This window comes from Triturus cristatus, chromosome 7 (genome assembly GCF_964204655.1).
Source record: "Triturus cristatus chromosome 7, aTriCri1.1, whole genome shotgun sequence".
In the NCBI taxonomy this organism is placed as follows: domain Eukaryota; kingdom Metazoa; phylum Chordata; class Amphibia; order Caudata; family Salamandridae; genus Triturus; species Triturus cristatus.
Window position 1 is genome coordinate 1,770,134,188 of NC_140590.1, and position 19,549 is coordinate 1,770,153,736.

The following is a 19,549-nucleotide window of genomic DNA, read 5'->3' on the forward strand; positions in this document are numbered from 1 at the left end:
AAGGCAGTAACGACACCACAAAAGGACACATCTCAGGTAGGTATAGAAAAATAATATCTTTATCGAACAGTTTAACTCGAAATTCTCAAAGCGTTTCAAAACTACCATTCACGTCAACCCGTAGGGACTCCAAAAGGCAATTACTTATTCACCAGAACGTGACACTGACTAAGTTCAAGGCCGGGGCCTACGCGACCCGTTGCGCACCAGATACCTGTCGGGGAAAGGGGACACAGCACGCCGCCCCTTGAAGAAGCGGAGAGGATGACAGGTGGACTCCCAGCGACCACAAGTCTGGGTTGCAGTGGTCCGTAGCATTCACCCACAACGATTCGGGCACTCGTGGACAGGCAGGCTCTCAGCGGCAGCAGCCTGCGGCTGCGGCGGCCCGGGCTGGTGGTGGTGGTGGCGATGACTCTCGTCGTGCAGCTCCGTGGTGGGCTCACAGCGGCAGCAGCTCTCTTAGCTGTGGCGGCCCATGAGACGATAGCAACAATCCTCGACAAGGGTGAACAAGGTGCGGGCACACAGCGGCAGCAGCTCTCTCATAGCTGCGGCGGCCCACAGGACAAATCACGATGATGCAAAAGGTGACCAGGGTGCGGGCACTCAACGGCAGCAGCTCTCTCTTAGCTGCGGTGGCCCACAGAATGAATCAAGATGATGCAAAGTGGCAAAGGGTGCGGGCACTCAGAGGCAGCAGCTCTCACTTAGCTACGGCGGCCCACAGAACGATTCACGATGATGTAAAGTGGCCAAGGGTGCGGGCACTCAGCTGCGGCAGCTCTCTTAGCTGCGGCAGCCCACAGAACGATTCACAATGATTCCAAGTGGCCAAGGGTGCAACAGCTCTCTCTCAGCTGCAGCGGCCTACACGGATCCTGCGAAAGGTTTAAGGGTTCCCAGCCTGCGGTCCTCACAGTATAACTAGAGGCTCCGGATTACTCGACGGAGGCCTCACCTGCAAGCAGAATTAATTGCACAGGAATTCCAACGGCTGACGGGATGAAGTATAATGTCCCTGAAACTTCTGCAGGAGGCGCTCTCGATTCAGGCCCTCGGGTAGTTTCTTCGGCAAGCTTGGTGAAAGTTTCAAAGTCCTTTCCTCTGTTCACTCGGACAGAGTTTCGTCTTGACATCCAGAAGGAACACACCGACAAAGTTCCAGCACAGCATTTTATACCTTAAAAGTCTTTGTTCTCGAAGGTCGCAAATCACCGATTCCAGTCAGAACCAGTTATGTGGGGTCGGGGAGCACTTGGCTTACGATGTGACATCCTGCCCTTTCAGAATGAGGGGGTCTGCTATCAGACGCCCAGTGGGAGGTGGAGCCATCATTCACCTTGCCAGGCGCGGCCCTGCTTGGATCAAAGAGTCCCCCTTCCCCAGGCTCTGAATACCGATCTCTCTCTCCAGCCAGGTCTGACCCAGCTGGCCCTGCTGCTCCAAAACCAGATGGCCAATACACATACTCGCAAAGCCTACAGTAAAGCTTTGGCGAGAAACTACCGCATTTTCAGAAGAGGCATTTCTACACATGGGATATATAAACTGTCCTTACTAAAAGGGGTCTCACAATGTCCTGAGCGCAAACATATCAAACTCGAAGTTCCTATCAGGGTCCTGGGGCCAGATAGGATGATAGAAAGTAATCCTCAACTGGCCCAGTCTGGCCTATGAGAACGGATCGTGTCCCAGTAGCGACAGTGAAAGAGAGGGTAACTTACTATTGGACAGGCTACACAGATCTAGGCAATATGGCTCTTAAGTCATACAGTTATTTATATACAGGGAGCATCACACTGTGGCACTGATGATCAGTAGTAACAAGCCACAGGAGTATAACCTATAGACCAGGTTGAGATCTTAGTAAGTACAAGAAAGCTAGCAACAAAATCTCAACCGGATTCAGTGGAAATTGATATAGATGTATGTACAAGACATTACAGGAAGGGAAACAAAGAAAGGGGGTAGACTCCAAACGATGTGTTAAATGTGCTCATGGCATCATATATTTAAAACAAATTATACATGACAGTTATATCAGCACTGTTGTGAGGCAACCCTAAGTAACTTGATGCACGTTGTGCTCGTGACAAAAAGGTGACGGCGCAAGTGACACGTGAGGCACACAGCAAGAGGCGCGTGGTGATAAGGTGATATAGAATATATACAAAGTAATTAGTTCAACACAATGATTTTAAGATAACTGTTTAAGGTTTCAGAACAATTCTGTGAACCAATGATGAATAAGCGCCATAAATTGCACTGGTAACAATGGTCGACGGCGTTTCGATCCTATTGAATCAGGATCATCATCAGGACCGGGTAGCCAAGATTATAGGTGCGGTAGCATATGCTGTAGGGGGTCCATGAGTAGATCAATAAGGCTGGAGTCCTTTGGTTCGAGGCAGCGTGGAGGAACGTCTGCGGGAGATCAGGGGACTGAAGTAAGTAGTCCACTCGGCGGGGGGATCGAAGACGAGGTGCAGGTGTTCAAGACACTGGAGGACTCCGTACACATCTGTGGCGGAGATACTCGTGAACCGTTCTCTTCCCGGATTCATTCCACATCGCCCCCTGAAGCAACAAGGTATCTACATCCTTTGCCGATGCAGTGGATCGGGTCTCCGAACCTGCACCTCGTCTTCGATTTCCCCCCCCCCCGCCGAGTTCACAGTGGACTACTTACTTCAGTCCCCTGATCTCCCGCAGACGTTCCTCCACATTGCCTCAAACCAAAGGACTCCAGCCTTATTGATCTAATCGTGGACCCCCTACCGCGTATGCTACAGCACCCACAATCTTGGCTACCCGGTCCTGATGATGATCCTGATTCAATAGGATCGAAACACCGTTGACCATTGTTACCAGTGCAATTTATGGCGCTTATTCATCATTGGTTCACAAAATTGTTCTGAAACCTTAAACAGTTATCTTAAAATCATTGTGTTGAACCAATTACTTTGTATATATTCTAAATCACCTTATCACCACGCGCCTCTCGCTGTGTGCCTCCCGTGTCACTTGCACCGTCACCTTTTTGTCACGAGCACAACGTGCACCAAGTTCCTTAGGGTTGCCTCTGCATTTATGCTAACAATGCTGATATAACTGTCATGTATAATTTGTTTAAAATATATGATGCCATGAGGACATTTAACAAATCATTTAGAGTCTCTCCCTTTTCTTTGTTTCCCTTCATGTAATGACTTGTACATACATATATATCAATTTCCACTGAATCCGGTTGAGATTTTGTTGCTAGTTTTCACTGATTAGCAGTGGCACGGTGCCCAGAGCGTCTAAATCCAGCCAAAAAAACAATAGGAAGAGGAGAGGGGAAGGGAGACCCACGGCAATGATGCCAGGTCTAACATTAACTATTTCTGTAGGGTACAGCCCGACGCAATCATTTCTTGGTGCTCTATTGACAGTCGAAACTGAAATAGCCTCACCCCGGTGCTGTTCTTTACTCAAGATGTGAATGCCTTTATTAAAACACCAGCGACCGCTGGGGATTTAAGGGGGATAGTTTAATCAATTTTTTATTTGAATAATGGCATAAATTGAAAGCTTTGGGGTATGCAAAGCTTAGCTTCGGGACATCCATGTACCAATCGTTATTTTTTGCTGTGGATTTGTGTCACGTGCGTCCTTGTTTACGTCCAGTTTTTTGGTTAATGAAATGCCATTGTGCCTAGATAAACTGGACACAATGTAAACCTGCAGAGAAATATTTTGCATACATTTTCCCAGGAGGAACTTGCGTCTCAAACGTACATTTAGCCTAAATTTCAATCAGCACTTGGTGGGTAACTCAACTAGAGTCTGTTATTCAGAAAATTCTCCTACAAAGGAGTGACAAAACCTTAAGTGGGTGAAAAAACCAGAGAAACTTATTAGCCGTTTTAAATGGCGAAAAATTCAGGAACTTACCAAAACGTTCCTGGCAAAGAAAAAAAAGAACAATCACAACTCACTGTTTTGAAATTTTACAAGATGTTGTTGCATTTAACTTTGGGGGGAAGGGTTGGTTTCTAGCTAAAGCACCGGTGTTCAAACACCCAAGGGGGTGACAAATTCATGGATACTGCAGTGTAACGCTCTGTCAAACAGGAAACGTGAGTGCACAAGTCAGTAAAAACACTGACATAGTGCTCCAAACTGAAAGCGCAATAGGGGAATCACACCTCCCTATAGGGGAATACACCTCCCTTAGACACACAGAACATTGTAAATGCAATAGAGGAACTCACCACCCTAAGAAACTTGAAATACCGTAAAAGGGAAAACACCTCCCAAAGACTCAGAAATAGGGAAAATAAACCTCCCAATGATACAAATCACAGAAATAGGGGAACAACGTCACCCTATAGGGGAAAAACACCTCCCTTAAACTCAGAAATAGGGAAAATAAACCTCCCTATGATACAAATCACAGAAATAGGGAAACAACGTCACCCTATAGGGGAAAAACACCTCCCTTAAACTCAGAAATAGGGAAAATAAACCTCCCTATGATACAAATCACAGAAATAGGGGAACAACGTCACCCAATAGGGGAAAAACACCTCCCTTAAACTCAGAAATAGGGAAAATAAACCTCCCAATGATACACCATCACACAACACAGAAATAGGGGAACAACGTCACCCTATAGGGGAAAAACACCTCCCTTAAACTCAGAAATAGGGAAAATAAACCTCCCTATGATACAAATCACAGAAATAGGGGAACAACGTCACCCTATAGGGGAAAAAACACCTCCCTTAAACTCAGAAATAGGGGAACAACCCCCTATGATCCAGAACTGGGCAATTAGCCCCCAAAACACCTCAAAATTGAACACATCGCTCCACACAGCTCCACAACCCTACCAAAACAATGGGTACTTCACCAGACACACACCAACCCCACAGGATAGAGGCACTCACTCACACCCCCACAAAACAAAATTGCAGGAATAAAAATAACGAAGTCTTGAAATTCAGGTGCAGCATGTAATTAAACAAGACCCATAAGCACAAACATCAAGAAGAAACAACACTATTACTAGAGATTCTGACTTCCAGCATTATAACTATTTGACAAAATCCCCTATAAACTTGAAACGAAGGATGCCACCCATGTCCAAACGATGATAAAACACCGTTACCCAAAAACTCCAGGAGACCACAGTGCAGTCCAGTCAGCGTGAATAGCTTCGTCCCGCGACGGCAGTTCAGTCAGCATGACTCCATGAACAAACTTTAATGACAAATGCTCAAAGACGTGGTTGGCGTTATACGTGGTTGGCAAATAGAAAAGGTTTGTGTCTTAAGATGGCGGCACGCTTTTTCACGCCGCACCGGGTGGCTCACGGCACGCTCTGTGTGCCAAACGTCTAATAACCAGAAGTGAAGACACCAGAAGACATCATAGAAGACCACACGAAGCCGCGAACGTCATCATGGAGGTAAGTTTTCACGCGCCACCCAGAGCTCGTGCTACGTTTGATTTTGAAAATGAAATAGGCGGTTGGGAACCACCGCGATTTTAAAGTCTCAGAGAGAGCTCAAAACAATTACAAACTTAAAAAAAAAATAAGTTTCACTTGCCGCGCCATGCTATTAGCCACTGCCATGGAGAAGCTCAAATTTGACCACATCCCGTTAGTGAAACTCCATAGCGCACACTCTGCTCCGTGTGATCTCTCCTCGCTGCGAAAGACCCAAAAGTGCACTTTCTTTTTAAAACCACATCGTTGTGAGAGGACACAACTGACCAAAATGTATACACACCTTGTAGCTCCATGAGGCATGTACAAATCGTTTTTTCAAGCACCTCTAAACCACCTCCACATGTAAGACTTGACGTGCGCTGTATCCAGAGTAAACTGTATATTAAAAGTCAGTCTTTATGCTCCTCCAAAGTAACACGACGAGCATGATGGTCACTGGTAGAGCGTTTCCGTTACATTTCCTTTTCTTTTTTCCAGTTACTTTTATATATTCCAATAGTTCCTTAACTCTTTTAAACACAGTCTCGTTCCTCAAGCTTGTGACAAATGACTAGAAGTGTCTGTATCAGAATCTCTTGTATCATTGCACACGGTACAGAAGAAAGAAACTGACACTTACATATTCGGGCGACCGATGGAGTGGTCACTGGTGGGGCTTGAGTGTCAGCTTCCTGAAAATACACAGCTAGTTACATTTCTTTACTCCCAGTTCCATTACAGTTTCCATCAGCAACATCTGTTATCTCAAAAACCAGCTTGAAAGTTCTCTTGAAGTTTTTTTTTTCCTTTTCTCCTGAAAATCCTTCAAGCATCAGAAACCATAGTCCATTGAAGTAGGTTCTCTCCAGTCGTCTCCAGTGTAATAATGAAGCATCAATCAGGTAGCCAGGTAACTTAGAACAGGTTGTATATTTATTGGACAGGTTACAGGATCAAATATGATGGTAGATCACAAGTAAAGCCTCATGTAAGACCACTAATAAGTCCCAAGTAGAACCCCACCAAGAGCAGCCTCCCTGCTGCTCAGCCCATCTCTTCAAACTGCCCACTCCTCAAGTCCCCCACTCCCAACATTCTAAGTGACATCACACATGGCTGAGCAGCAAGGGACAGAATAGTAATAAGGAAGATGCACACAACACAACAGGTTATAACACGCGGTTTATTAGCGCTAGACTGAGGCTGCCTTCGTCAAGCTAAACGGTCCCTGGAAAACAAAAGCGCAATTACCAATTGCTGGTTGGCCAAATTGGCATTTTGAAGGCCCTGCTAGAAACCATCACCATGTTTAAATGCTAATTGAAACGTTTGGCATGTTTAGTGATCATTCAATTGCCACTTTATTCCTAAATATCTCCCATGTCACCCTCACTCCTTGTTTTAAACTCAATTCCCTACTTTTGTAATCCATCGCCTATGTATTGTGGGAGGTACCATCCTCTGATAGTTCATTGTGTACATTCCTTGCAGGATATTTATCAGTCCCCACCTAAGCTTTTCAATTAATTGGCAGCTGACTTAATAAGACCCCTCGTAATAGTTCGCGCAAACACTGAAAGTATTTGCAGTACATTCATTTGAGTGCCCCAAAAAGTCGTTTTGCTCAGCATGGAGCTCAGCGTAAAATATTTAAAGACTGCTAGGGCTTTTAGGCAAGCAGTTCTAATTTGAGATACTGACTTCCCTGCTTAAGCGCAATGTGTGATTTTGAGCAAATCATACAGCTTCTCTTGCCTTTAAAGTCTTCTCTATTGGATTTATTAGGGCTTAGAAGTAGACTGGGCGCAAGCAGTAAGAGGACATTTTTACGCCTAGCTCCTATAAAAGGGAGGCAAAATATTTCAGCATAAAGTCCTCCTATGTGACAACCACCCTTCCCTTTCAGTGAATAGACTCAGTCTGCGTGGAGTGGGGGCATGGGTCACGCGCACGCAAGCGTACTCAAACTTCAGTCTGCTGTGGCATCCAGGTAAAAAGAAGCACATATCCCACAATGGACAGAATTACTTTATCTAGACGGTTTTTTGACTCCAAATGCAATCACACATTGTTCCACGGCACGAAAAACAATCAGTTATTTAAAACTGTCAACTCTCTGTGAGAAATCTCATGGATCAAGCGTTAAGCCAATAATCACAGAATAACTATACTAGCATGCCTTGTATTTTTTGTCGCACACAAGCACAGTCATCGTCCACAATTCTGGCACTGGAAAACTTGCAGCCAGTTCACCCATGTTGCCAGCGGGCTCTACCCTTCAATTACTCCCCTTACCTGGCCGTGCTCGCTGCCCCAGTCCTTGGGCAGAAAGTACGGCTTGGAGCTCGACAAGAGCTACCCGCAGGTCCTCTCCTCACACAGCAGCTGCAGTCCCGCTACGCAGACCGTGTGCCCCCCAGGCTGGTACCACACATGGAAGAACTCGCCCAGGCACAGGATTCTGGCTCTGCTCTCCTACGGCACTGGAAAGCCTTGTAAAAGTGGTAGGATCCGTGCGAGCCGCAAGGGGAACTGACCTACTGCAAAAGGGCCAGAAATAAAGCAGGATCAGGTGCTAATAGGTGTTAACGGCCTGGAATTTGCTGCCGGTCCTACTGGGAGCTCTTGTCCTGAACCCTCCATCCCAGCCCTTGATGTGCTTGGAGCCTCCCCTCCCTCTTACTTGCAGCACAGAGCCCTGGGAAAGAGTGACGGCAGAAAGCAGCAATTTAAAAAAAGTACTGACTGTCTCGTCGATACTGCGTCCTGGCGGCTACAGGCGGTGCCGGTGACTCCGCATGGGGTTGTGTCCGCATGGGACTGCACACTGCTGCATGCAGCCACTGCCTCTCCCTCCCGCAGCGCCGGCGATGCGACCTGATGTGCGGCGGCCATCCCATGCTGAGAATGTGAGTCCCACGATGGTCGCTGCCCCTCCGGCCCGGGTCCAACCATCCCCGCCAACGCCTATTTTATGCACAGGCAGCAGCGCACGCCGCACAGTCTGTGCACTCAGATTCACGCCCCCCTGCTGCTTCTCTGTATGCCTTTGTTACTGCTCGATGTACAGGAGTGGGAAACTTGCAGAAAAACACAAGCTGTCTACTGCAATGTTAAACAAGTAATAAAACAACACTTCCGAAACATGATCCTGCAGTGTGAAAAACTCATTAAACTCAGTCCACGCCTCCTAAAGATAAGAAATAGCTTCACGACAGCCGTGAAGCTAACGACCCAGTCCGGATGGGCCGTCCAAAAGGGAGACAGGGCAGTAACCAAGAACCATCCTTTTCGATGGGAAGCCAGCGTTTAGCATAAACGCTGACGCCACCCAATGAAAATGATGGACAGGGCTTCAAGTCCCCTTCTAAAATCTCCTTGATCCCAATAGCCCTCGCAGAGCGAGCAGCGCATGTGCGCTGCAACGCTAGGCGAGACCTAAAAAAAAGGCTTGTTTAGTTGTCTACCCCTCCTTTAGTTAGACTGCACAGAAGACTCCCTGCTTTACACTTCAGCTGAAGCATGATAGTTAATCATTTCACAAAAAATAGGGGAACCCTTTTTCTTGAATTGAAAAAAGTATGGACACATTGTGCTCCTTTGATACTGCCCACTTCGACTATTGCAGGAACGTAACCCCTCTTAGTTTTGTTGATATTTATCTAATCACCCGAGCTAGTATCCAGGCACTTGGGCAGGGTGTGTAGGTGTGTGATCCCAAGGTGCTTATATGAAAAGTCAGGTCTTCAGCCTGTTGTGGAATGCACAAAGTGAGTTGGAAACTGTGATGTGTTGAGGGCAGTCGTTCCATGTCTTGGGTGCGATGTAGGAGAATGAGCGACTTCACTTGCTTTTGCGGAATGGGTGAGAGTGACGCAGAGCGTAGGTGTCAGGTGGGTTGGAGAAAGTGCATGTGTTTGTTAAGGTGTGTTGGACTTGGCCCTTCTGGCAGGTTCACCCCTAAACTTTTTGCGAGTATATTAGCTTTTTCCCTATGGAGGACTAGTGGTTTTAGGCCTCTAGGCGCTTTCACACTGTGTCCCAGTGGAAAGTGCGTGCGCTCTGGGTTACATTGAGTGAGACTGACCTGCCCTCCCATAGGAATGCATGGGGGATCTGAGTGACCATGTTAGTTCCTGATGCGTGGGGAGTGCAGGGCCGAGTTTGGTATGTGCGGACTCGTGTGATGAAATGCTGCACGATGATGTGTGCGGCGTCAATGTACCTAGTGTGGAAGTGCCACTTCTAGAAGTGGGCATTTCTGTGTGCAGTGTGAGATGAGTGCCTTGTCTGGCGATTGGCTGCCTGAGGTCATGTGACGGGATAGGGAATCCCCAGAGTCAGGTGGAGTTACCCAGTGGTGAATGGGGAGATCAGCAGCTAGATGGGTGGGAGGAGTACACCTAGGACCTGAATAGGGCTGGGCTTTCCCCACACAATGCTGGCTCCGCCCCCTGTGGTGCGACTGATGACCCTGGCCTGTTCTGTGAATAGGGAGAGGGGCTGAGCAAAACAAAGTGCTCAGGAACCAGTTGTATCTGGTTCGCCCCTTCCCTGCATCTTTGAGAACAAAGGATTCGGTGTATAAAAGAGGGGTTGTGACCCCATGAAAATGTTCTTGTGCTTAACTTGAAACAACCAGGGGCGTGCTGCTGCTGGGGCCCAGGGGAAGGCTTGCCTCCCTGGGCCCTGCCCAGCCCCTGGATGCCTGATGGACTTTGTGGGACCTTTTGCTTCTGTTTCCTGGATCTCTCAAGGACTTTCTGCTGGTCCTGAACATAGCGCCTGGAGAGCGCTTTATCCTAATTTCCCCCAGAGAGAGGAGCTGGGGCTGTGCAGCGTCGCGCTGCTGTGAGCGAGAGAGAGGGAATCCCCAGACTAGGGATTCCCCCATGATGCCGGCCTTGCGGGAGCCCACCCCGCTTATTTGGTTGCTTTTGATGCGCAGGTGCCCACCCTGCGTCTTCGTTTTTATTTCCTAATTAATGCGGGTGCCCACCCCGCTTATGGGAGTCCAAAACGGGTGCCTACCCCGCTTATTTAAATGTGTTGTATGCGCGGGTGCCCACCCCGCGACTTTGACGTATTTGTGCTGCGTGGGTGCCCACCCCGCGACTTCAGCCTTAATGGCGGCGCCCCGCCGTGTACTTTTGGGTTACGAGGGAGCCTACCCCTCATTGCCCCCGAGATCCACGCTGCCGTCCGCGGCCCGCCTGGTTGTGGGCGGGGCCGCCGGACGGAACCGGAAGCAGAAGGCGAGAGGCAGTGCCGGGTCGCGAGGGGCTCCCGGGTGTGAAGGGAAGCCCCGCGCGCCGCACCGGAGGGAAGTCCTGGGCCTTAGGAGAGGACCCAGGTGAAGCTGCCTCGCGTCCCAGCAGGGCTCCCTTGAGTGGCTGGGAGCCTCGGGAGCCCCATGAGAAGCGCGAGGAGTGCAGGAAGTCCCGAGAACAGCCCGGTGAGTGTGACAGGGCTGGAGGGGGGGCTCCGCAGAAACTGCTGTATACATGCTAGAGCGGCCCCGGATGGCAGCGGGCCGCTCCAACGAAGGGCGCATGTATGCTTAAAGAGCCCCGTGGGGCTCTAGCGATGGGGCAAGTCTGTTAGGTATTTCAGAGCCCTGAGTGGCTCCAACACGTGTGCAAGTTTGTTCTCCGAGCCTAGATGGCTCCAACGGTTGGCGCATATGACTTTCAGGAGCCAGTGTGCTCCAGGGGACATGGTTATTTTCAGAGCCCGATGGCTCCAATGTTTCGGGGCCATATTTCATGTTAAAAGCGCCAGTGCGCTCCACAGTACTGGGGGACATGTTGTTTAGAGTCTAAGTGGCTCCAACGTTTTTGGCATATCATTTCAAGGGCTATTGGGAGCCCATGCCTCATTTTACTTCCCCAGCTGCGCAGCACTTAGTGCCAGCTGCAGCGTTTAGGCCCTGTTCTTGTCCCCAGCTGCCCAGCAAGTAGTGGGCAGCTGCTACGTTTAGGTTTTGGTGCGACCTGGACCCTAATGTGATTCAGGTGTTATTGCGATTCATGCTAATGTGATTGGGTGTTAGGAAATGTACTGTGTATAGCATGTTTTACGCACCCTGTGTTATTCCTCTAAATGTGATCTTCTATGATTATGAGGTTGTTTTACCTGTTTAGGTTGATGATAGGGAGATTGTACTTCCCTGTGCGATATACGCCCCCTAGTGTAGGTATACTTAGGTGGTTAGGTCTAATGCGTTAGACCAATGAGAAAGTGCATAATGTGTTTATGCCCCTGTGATGGATGCAGGATAGGTTTTATACCTGATGCTAGTGTGATGACGCTGAGGTCATTATTGCGCCAGTAGTTACTGGTTGTGCTCTACAGTTACTTTGTGTTTCCATTGGTATATGTTCTACATGTACTATTGGTGATTTGTGCTGATTCTGACAGTGGTCCATGTGGCCCTGTCCCGTGTAAATAGTCCCTTGTAAAATTCTGCCCAGTGCCAGTTGGCACAGTGTAAATTGTGTGAATATTATCTAATGTGTTTTGGTATAATACAAAGGCTATTTTTATATATAACCTTGTGTGGAGTTTCTTTTGTGGTGGGCCTTGGGTGTTGTTGCTGGGTGCGCGCGCAAACGCTTTACACATTGCCTCCGAGATAAGCCTGACTGCTCGTGCCAAGCTACCAAGGGGGTGAGCAGGGGTTATCTTTGGCGTGTAACTCCCCAGCCCTGACTAGAGTGGTGGTTTCTGCCTGGCTTTGGCGCAAGCCCTAGCCAACCAGAAATCCCATTTCTAACAAGGAGTTCTTGTCATATGTTATGTAGGGAGGGCTTTGTATGTGTGAGTGAGAAATTTGAATTCATATCTGCCGAGGTTTCAGATTGCTATGTGTGACATTTTCATAATTTCAGCGCAACTATGAGTGACATTTCAAGGACTATGAGTGACACTTTCTTGCGATCAAAATCAAACAATTAAGAAACGTATAAATACCAGTAATTACACCCATTTGAGCAACGAGAAACTCTAAGAACACCAAGTTGTAAGGCTGCTTTTGTGAGACATTTCTGAGTTTGAAGTGTGCCTATGTGTGACATTAACATTTATGTGACACTTTGAGAGAGACCGTGTCAAGAGCAGAAAAAAGATATGTGTCAAATTAAAGATTTTCCTATTTGGTCTAGAAAGTACACTCTGCGATGTTCCAAAGTGCCTAGGTAAGGTATGAAATTGACGTAGCTCAGATGGAGCAGAGTAACTCGTAAATCTGCTCAGCCAGTCTAAACAGCCTGGCACAGTTAGGTGTAGGAGATGGGCACATGGGCAAATGCAAACTACAAGCCTTGAGAAGATGGAGGATGGACTAGCAGAGCGTGCACCAGCTGAGAGAGAGTCTATCATGATTACTGCAGCGACACCTGTGGTCTTTACTGCTCCTTTCAGCCTGACTCTCAGAGTTAGACTTGGGGAGAGAACTGAGCCAGCTCAGAACAGCAGAGATCATCAGCCTGACTAATTGCACCAAGAAAGAGGATAACCTGGCAAGGTCACAACGAGAGGCCATCATCAGTGCAGCTGACCCTCTGTTCTTGCTGCCTGCACATGAGTGTGTCTGACCATAGCACACTGAAGCAGGCAAATGCTCAGCTAAAGCGCTCAGTAAACTCCGAGCAACATTCGTGACATCCTATGATCTACCGCCTCAAAAAGCAACAGTGAAACATCCTCTCTTTTTACTATGTGTTCTGGTTCTTAAAAGCCTGTGATGGTTATTAGTCAAAACCACGAGTATCAAAATGAGAATGTGATAATTAAATGATAAACATTAAAGCATTTGTAAATGTTCTACTATTCACTCAAGCTGCAGGATAAACAATCTTGCTTGCTGCATTTCTTCTATCCGCAGGGAGACACATGGATACTGTCAATTAGTCCAATGCGCACCCTTAGTTACACCTATATAAAGTGCATATTTAATATCCAAGCACTCTCAAATATTACAACAAACGTATGTACAACCTTTGCACAGGCCTCTACATGGTTTCCAGAGAAGAGCATTTTTAGAGCCCAGTTTAAAGAGGTGGGAGGCCTCTATCACGTGGTGTGTGTTTTAACACACACTAATACAATCTTCTTCATGATTTGATGGGAGTTAGGACACTCGCCCGTCAGTGACGACAGCTGAGCATTGATGCAGCTGTCCGAGCCCAGGCAGTCACAGAGATGCCGGCGGACCCTACACAGGTGATCAGGGGGCATAAGCTAATGGTTAGGTGTTCAGAAGCACTATTAAGCTCATGGTGCAGAGCACTAGGCCACGGGCAGAGCATGCTCGGGTCTCTGATGTTCAGGTAGCAAGGTTTGGTGCATCTGTCAGCAGGCTTAGCCCCGCGAGACGAATGTGCTCATGTCACTAAATAGAGACATAACTTAAACATGAGAACACTCTTGCACCTCTCCACTTTTAAGCTGAAAACATTTTCTTTCTTTTTGAAAACACACTATCAGTTCTCGAAAAGACTCCCATATTTTCGAAATCCTCCTAGTAGCGTGAGGCAGCAGCACACTGTGCAGCGTATCTTACCAGTGGGGCTAACAGAGGGGTCAGAGGTTACGCTACTCCCAGTGAAGAGAACTCCAGTTGTGCACAGGACACACTGCTCAGTTAGCACACACTGAAGTCTCAGCAGATCTGCCTGTGATTGTCGGCCCATAGTAATGCTGTCTCACAGGAGGAGGGTAACAGCAACTCCGGGATGCACAGTGATAACCGGGTACAAGTCCCAGGACCGTGAAGAAGAGTTACGTAGTAGAGCAAGCCACGTGGGATATGCTGCCATGCAGCAAGCACCAATCATTGTGCATGACGTGGAGAAGGCCGAATAAGATCCAATTAGGATCGCAGGAACGCTTGTGGGCTGATCTGTCACCCTGTGAGGGCTCAAAACACCCTCTCCACTTTGACAATATTTACAAACGGCAGTGGTGGAACAATTGGTAGCACATCTATTCTCCTTGTGCATACAATACCTGCATGTGAGTCTTGGTGCCCCTCGAGGTTATAAGGACTGCACCCCACTGCCTAAGGTGCTAAGACACAGAAGCCCAATTGGACCCGGTGAGAGCATAAAACAGAAATAAACCTCGGCACTCCTATTCAAGTACATATCAATTCATAGAGGTATTCAAGTCTTATCAATTCAAAGTACCAGCAGGACATCAAAGTCGTTCTTGCCGTATCAGTTTAATATGAATATGTTCCAAAATTACAAGATTGAAAAAACATTAGTAATATAATCAGGACGAAATAGGCTGCAGATCTATTTCGGGAACGACTGCGCCGCGAGGGAGCCTCAAGGACATAAGGGGCATATCATAGCCCCTGACTCTGTGACTACACAAAATAAAGAATGACAAGCGAAAAAATACAAAAAATAAGAAGCTGTTTTACACATATGAATACGTGACGCGGTCTACTGTATTACAGAGAGGAAAAAAACATACCTAGTTTTTCTCGACAAATTCAATAGGGACAAACGACTTCCTATGACAAGACTTGGACGGACATACACTACTGTGTGGTAATTCGTGCTAAATATCGATTGAAGCTTTGGAAAGGTTTCTGTGAAACGAAACACGTGTCGGCTGCCGGTTCAATGCCTGGAAGGAGGATTGACACACTAAGCTGATCATCCTGATTATATTACTAACGGCAAGAACGACTTTGATGTCCTGCTGGTACTTTGAATTGATAGACTTGAATAACTCTATGAATTGATATTTACTTGAATAGGAGTGCTGAGGTTTATTTCTGTTTTATACCCTCTCCACTTTGGCTGTCCGTGGCAGAAAGGGATGGTAACAACGCAAACTTGAAAAGGAAGAATTATAGGATGGGGAAATCTTACATCTCAGCTGAATTGCGTGAGCATTCTGGACCCTTGCGGTAATGCAGGGAAATTTCCAGAATGCGTTAGCCTAACGCCTGATGAGTGACACTTAGCAGGACTGTGAATTGGCTGCGCTTGTGAATACGGAGCCAGTGTGGCTTCCTGAGATGCGGTGTGATGTGGCTACAGCGTAGGAGGTAGAGTATGAGTCTTGTATTGAGACATTAGCTTTTCCTAGTACTTGGTAAGCCACGTTCTGCTTCAATTATCGGTGATATACAGAGATAAAAGCAGTTAGATTTTTCAGGTTAGAAGATTGTGATGTTGTATTGATTAAAGTGACTTCTAATTTATCTGTTCAAAACCTTTTTGTAAGGTATGAGGGAACATGAAGCGCAAAAAACTACTGGCGTAGTTTGTAAAACTTAACACCTGGAAGTCGTAGTGAGGCCAATAATGACTTTTTCTCAGATGTTTCGGAATTGTGAAAGTCTCTTATTAATGAGGGAAAATTATAAACTGATTAACCGAGCAAGGTTTTCCATAACCTACATTTATGATTTTAGCTGTTAATCCTGAACAAGCATGGCATTCTCCCCTGAAACCTCAAATCATAAGAAAATGTGGTGGAACTATTTCAGAACTCCCAGAGCTTACTGAGATCACATTTTATAAATGAGAGCCTTTTACTTCACTTGTGCCTGGCGGTTTAACTTACAGTTGGACCCAAAGCTCAAATGTCAAGTGCACCCTTTTAGTGCTTGACCCTCAAGGTAGCAAAGTTGAGAAGTTCAAGGTTCACTCAGGTAGATGGTGTGGGATTGTAGTCTTGAAACTCAGTAAAACATTTAAAAATAGTTAATATATCATTGTCAAGCCACTGCTTTTATGTAAGAAAATAAGTACTTTGTTATAACACACAGTAAGGTACTCACAATGTCGGAGGGCAATGTAGTGCTATACCATAGGTAGGGTGGTTTTTGTTTGTGGTTTTGTTTTTGTTTAATTCAAAAGTAGGAGGAGTTGATACTGCTAAAACTGTTCCTGTGGTGCAAATCCCAACACATGCCCTCACTTGGTAAAAGTTTGATATTGTCTGTGTGGATTCCCTGTCCAACCATATTGAAAGGATAGCAGTTGACTGTGCGTAACATGCCCCCAAAACTGTTCTTACCGCAGAGTCCCTTCTTTGTACTGTACATTACTTAATGTCTTTCACTCTCTGTGCAAGCTGAGCCTTCTGCTGCCAGCGAAAGGTTTGTGTGTGTGGTCTTCACTTGAGATGGTGGTGTTCTTTGCAAGACACACTAAGCAGGACAATGTTGCCTCTGCCATAGCCTGGCACCAACAGTGGAGACCAGTAGTTATAGGCAAGTAGCTTGCTTCTTCCCTGCTTCACCAAGTGGAATGACCTGACTTTTGAAAATATATAATGAAGATATATATGATGCAGAACTACCATTACATCTCTGCAGCTCTTCTTCAAGGGTTATGCTGTTAATCTTTCACTTCATACCTCCTTCACCGGTGTATGAATCAGGGAATGATAATCTACATTTACCACAAGGCATGATGTAGTTAAAAGTATGTCATTTTTGCTTTTGATGGAAGCATTTTTCAGAAATACAGTTCATTCGTTTCCTAAGCAGTCAGTATGAAATTGGTGACATTATTGGAAACCATGTTTATGAATGGCATTTTTTTCGTTTTATATTCCTTCAGGACAAATATCACAGAAACGTAGTCTTCGTAAATTTCACAGAAAAACAAGAACAAAGGGGCTCTTTGTAATCAATGGATCAATCTACATCAAATCCCAAAGAATCAACAAATCCTGAGGTTTCAAAACACAAAGAAAAGAAGGATGCCCTATCTTCACCAACAAGGGACCAAACAGAGGACACAGAAAAATTTGGAACATGTTGTCTGTGCAGATCTAAGTGTTTCAAAGGTAACTCATATTTAGATACTTTAACTGACAACAAATCAGAAATATTTGGGTAAATGGAACAAAACATAAAGCCTTTTATTGGTATTAAGATAGGTAAAATTTTCTATAAAACTGTCACTTAAACCTAATGTTTTTGTAGCGTTCTGCACAATCATCCACCCTCATACATATGTTGTAGTCCTACTTATTAATGCATGATTAACAAAAACACATTCTAGTGCATTGTGTATCATACATTGTTCCAGTGCGTTACTGTGGGACTCCCTCAAATTTTTGAGAGCTAATTGTTCCATTGTCATATAAATCTCCCACTGTGTCAGTTTAGGCAGTGATCCAAGGTTGCTTATCTCCACATTGAACCACCTCTCGAAATTGCTGTTTGTTGGATGCCTTTGGCACAATTTTTCAAGCATACTCTGGCAACTTTGACTAGTTTGGGACTGGTCATCAGCAGCGTTGAACCTCCTGCAGTGACGGCTGGAAGTTCATCTTTTAAGTTTTTGGTCTCCGTTTCAGAGGTGCTGTGCTGCGATGTAGTATAGTTCATTGTCGGGGGCACTCTGGTCCCCTGTAGGGAATTGAAGTTTGCCCAATACCACCCATTTCCTTGTGCTGCATCAAATCACATTTGATAGCATCATATGGATGTCTTTGAGGAATGTCTGTGAAAAACCACCATCAAAGATGAAACCATATAGGAGTTTAGGCAGAACTGCCATTTTGGATACACCGAATCTGCCCATAAGTAATAACAAGAGTGTACATCAAAATGCAACTAACTTTGGTGTTCACAAGTACTGCCCGATCAGAGGCGCATCTTCTTGGTATATTTGCATACCAAGGTACTGGAAAGAAGTCAGTTCCCTTTTTTTTTTTATTTTATTTTTTTAATTTTATTATGCAGTTGGATACAGTCGGAAAGAACACAGAGACAAAAAAAAAAAAAAAACATAACAGACATTCTTAACCTTCGCAGAGGTTGGCCAACAGAGAAAAAGATAAAACAAAAGGCGAGGTAAATATACATTCACAGTGCAATATTTGCTCCCTCTCCTGGTCTTGCGGCAATCCATTCGGATATGGGGGCCCAGATAGACTCCCCGAAATCCCTACTTTTCTTCCCTTTCTGAGCATACAATGATAGCTCTATATTATATATGCCCAATAATCTTGATAACCATAATTGAAATGAGGGAGGATTAGTGTCCTTCCAACCTGAGGAAATTAAGATCCGAAGAACGGCTACAGAAATGAAAAACCAAAGCTTCCTCGGCCTTTTCAAGGTTTAGTCTATTATCTATACCCAATAACATCAAAGAGGGAGACAAATCGATTCTTAAACCTAATAGTTCCTCCCAAAATTTGACAATTTCTCCCTGAATAACTGTTAAAGAACCACAGTTATAAAACATATGCAATATATCTGCATGTCCCATATTACATCTGGGACACGAATCATCTTCCCTGACCCCCCAAGCGAGAAGCTTAGCGGGAGTATGATACAGATCAAATACTGTCTTGTAATGCTGTGCCCTCAGATTCGTAGAGCGAAATACTTTTTTATTCAAATATAGTGCCATATCCAGATCTATATCAGGGTTCCCTAATTTTACTGCAAGGGTATTTTCCGTTTTCTCCAGATCGTCTTGGATTTCACCCAATAAAGACATGTATATACTTTTAATTCTCTGACCCCCTTTCACCAACATATCGATCAAGGGAGATTTTAACGAAAATGGTACCTTGGGTCTTAAAGACTTGAATGAGCTAACTAGTTGAACATAAGAGAGCCAGTGACTTGAAGGAATACCGGCTCTACGGTGAAGGACATCAAACCCCTCAATCCCATCCTCACCCAGTATATCCCCTAGTGTCTTAATTCCCTGCTCCTTCCAAGCCTGAAGGTTTCTTTCCAGACCCAGCTTCCAGAATAAACTAGAATTGCAAAGGTGAAGATACGAATGAATCTTAGGGATTTTACATAACCTGGATATAGCCCTCCAGAGCCCCCATACTCCTTCCAAAATCTTGAAACGGGCCCTTTTATAATATCTGCGATCGACTTCACACATCAAGAGACCTAATGCTTTCCTACCCACTAATAGCTCATAGATTGAGGGTGGCTTCTGAATATCCAAGTTTTCAGGGTTATGAGATGGCTTTGACTGAAAAAGAATAGACATTTGGGTTAACAAGCATGACCAATGATAAAGCCCTAGATTGGGTAATGTAAGCCCCCCTCTTTCC

General features: G+C 45.8%; 1 protein-coding gene across 1 annotated transcript in view; it reads left to right on the forward strand.

Annotated features, from left to right (window-relative positions):
* The first annotated feature begins 10,744 nt into the window (after positions 1 to 10,744).
* Positions 10,745 to 19,549, forward strand: part of LOC146813037 (uncharacterized) — a 165,537-nt gene continuing 156,732 nt past the window's right edge. The window contains exons 1-2 of the mRNA XM_085615251.1: positions 10,745 to 10,937; positions 17,074 to 17,302. Coding sequence (XP_085471377.1) covers positions 17,146 to 17,302 — 157 coding nt within the window. The 5' untranslated portion in view covers positions 10,745 to 10,937; positions 17,074 to 17,145. The remainder of the gene's footprint in view (positions 10,938 to 17,073; positions 17,303 to 19,549) is intronic.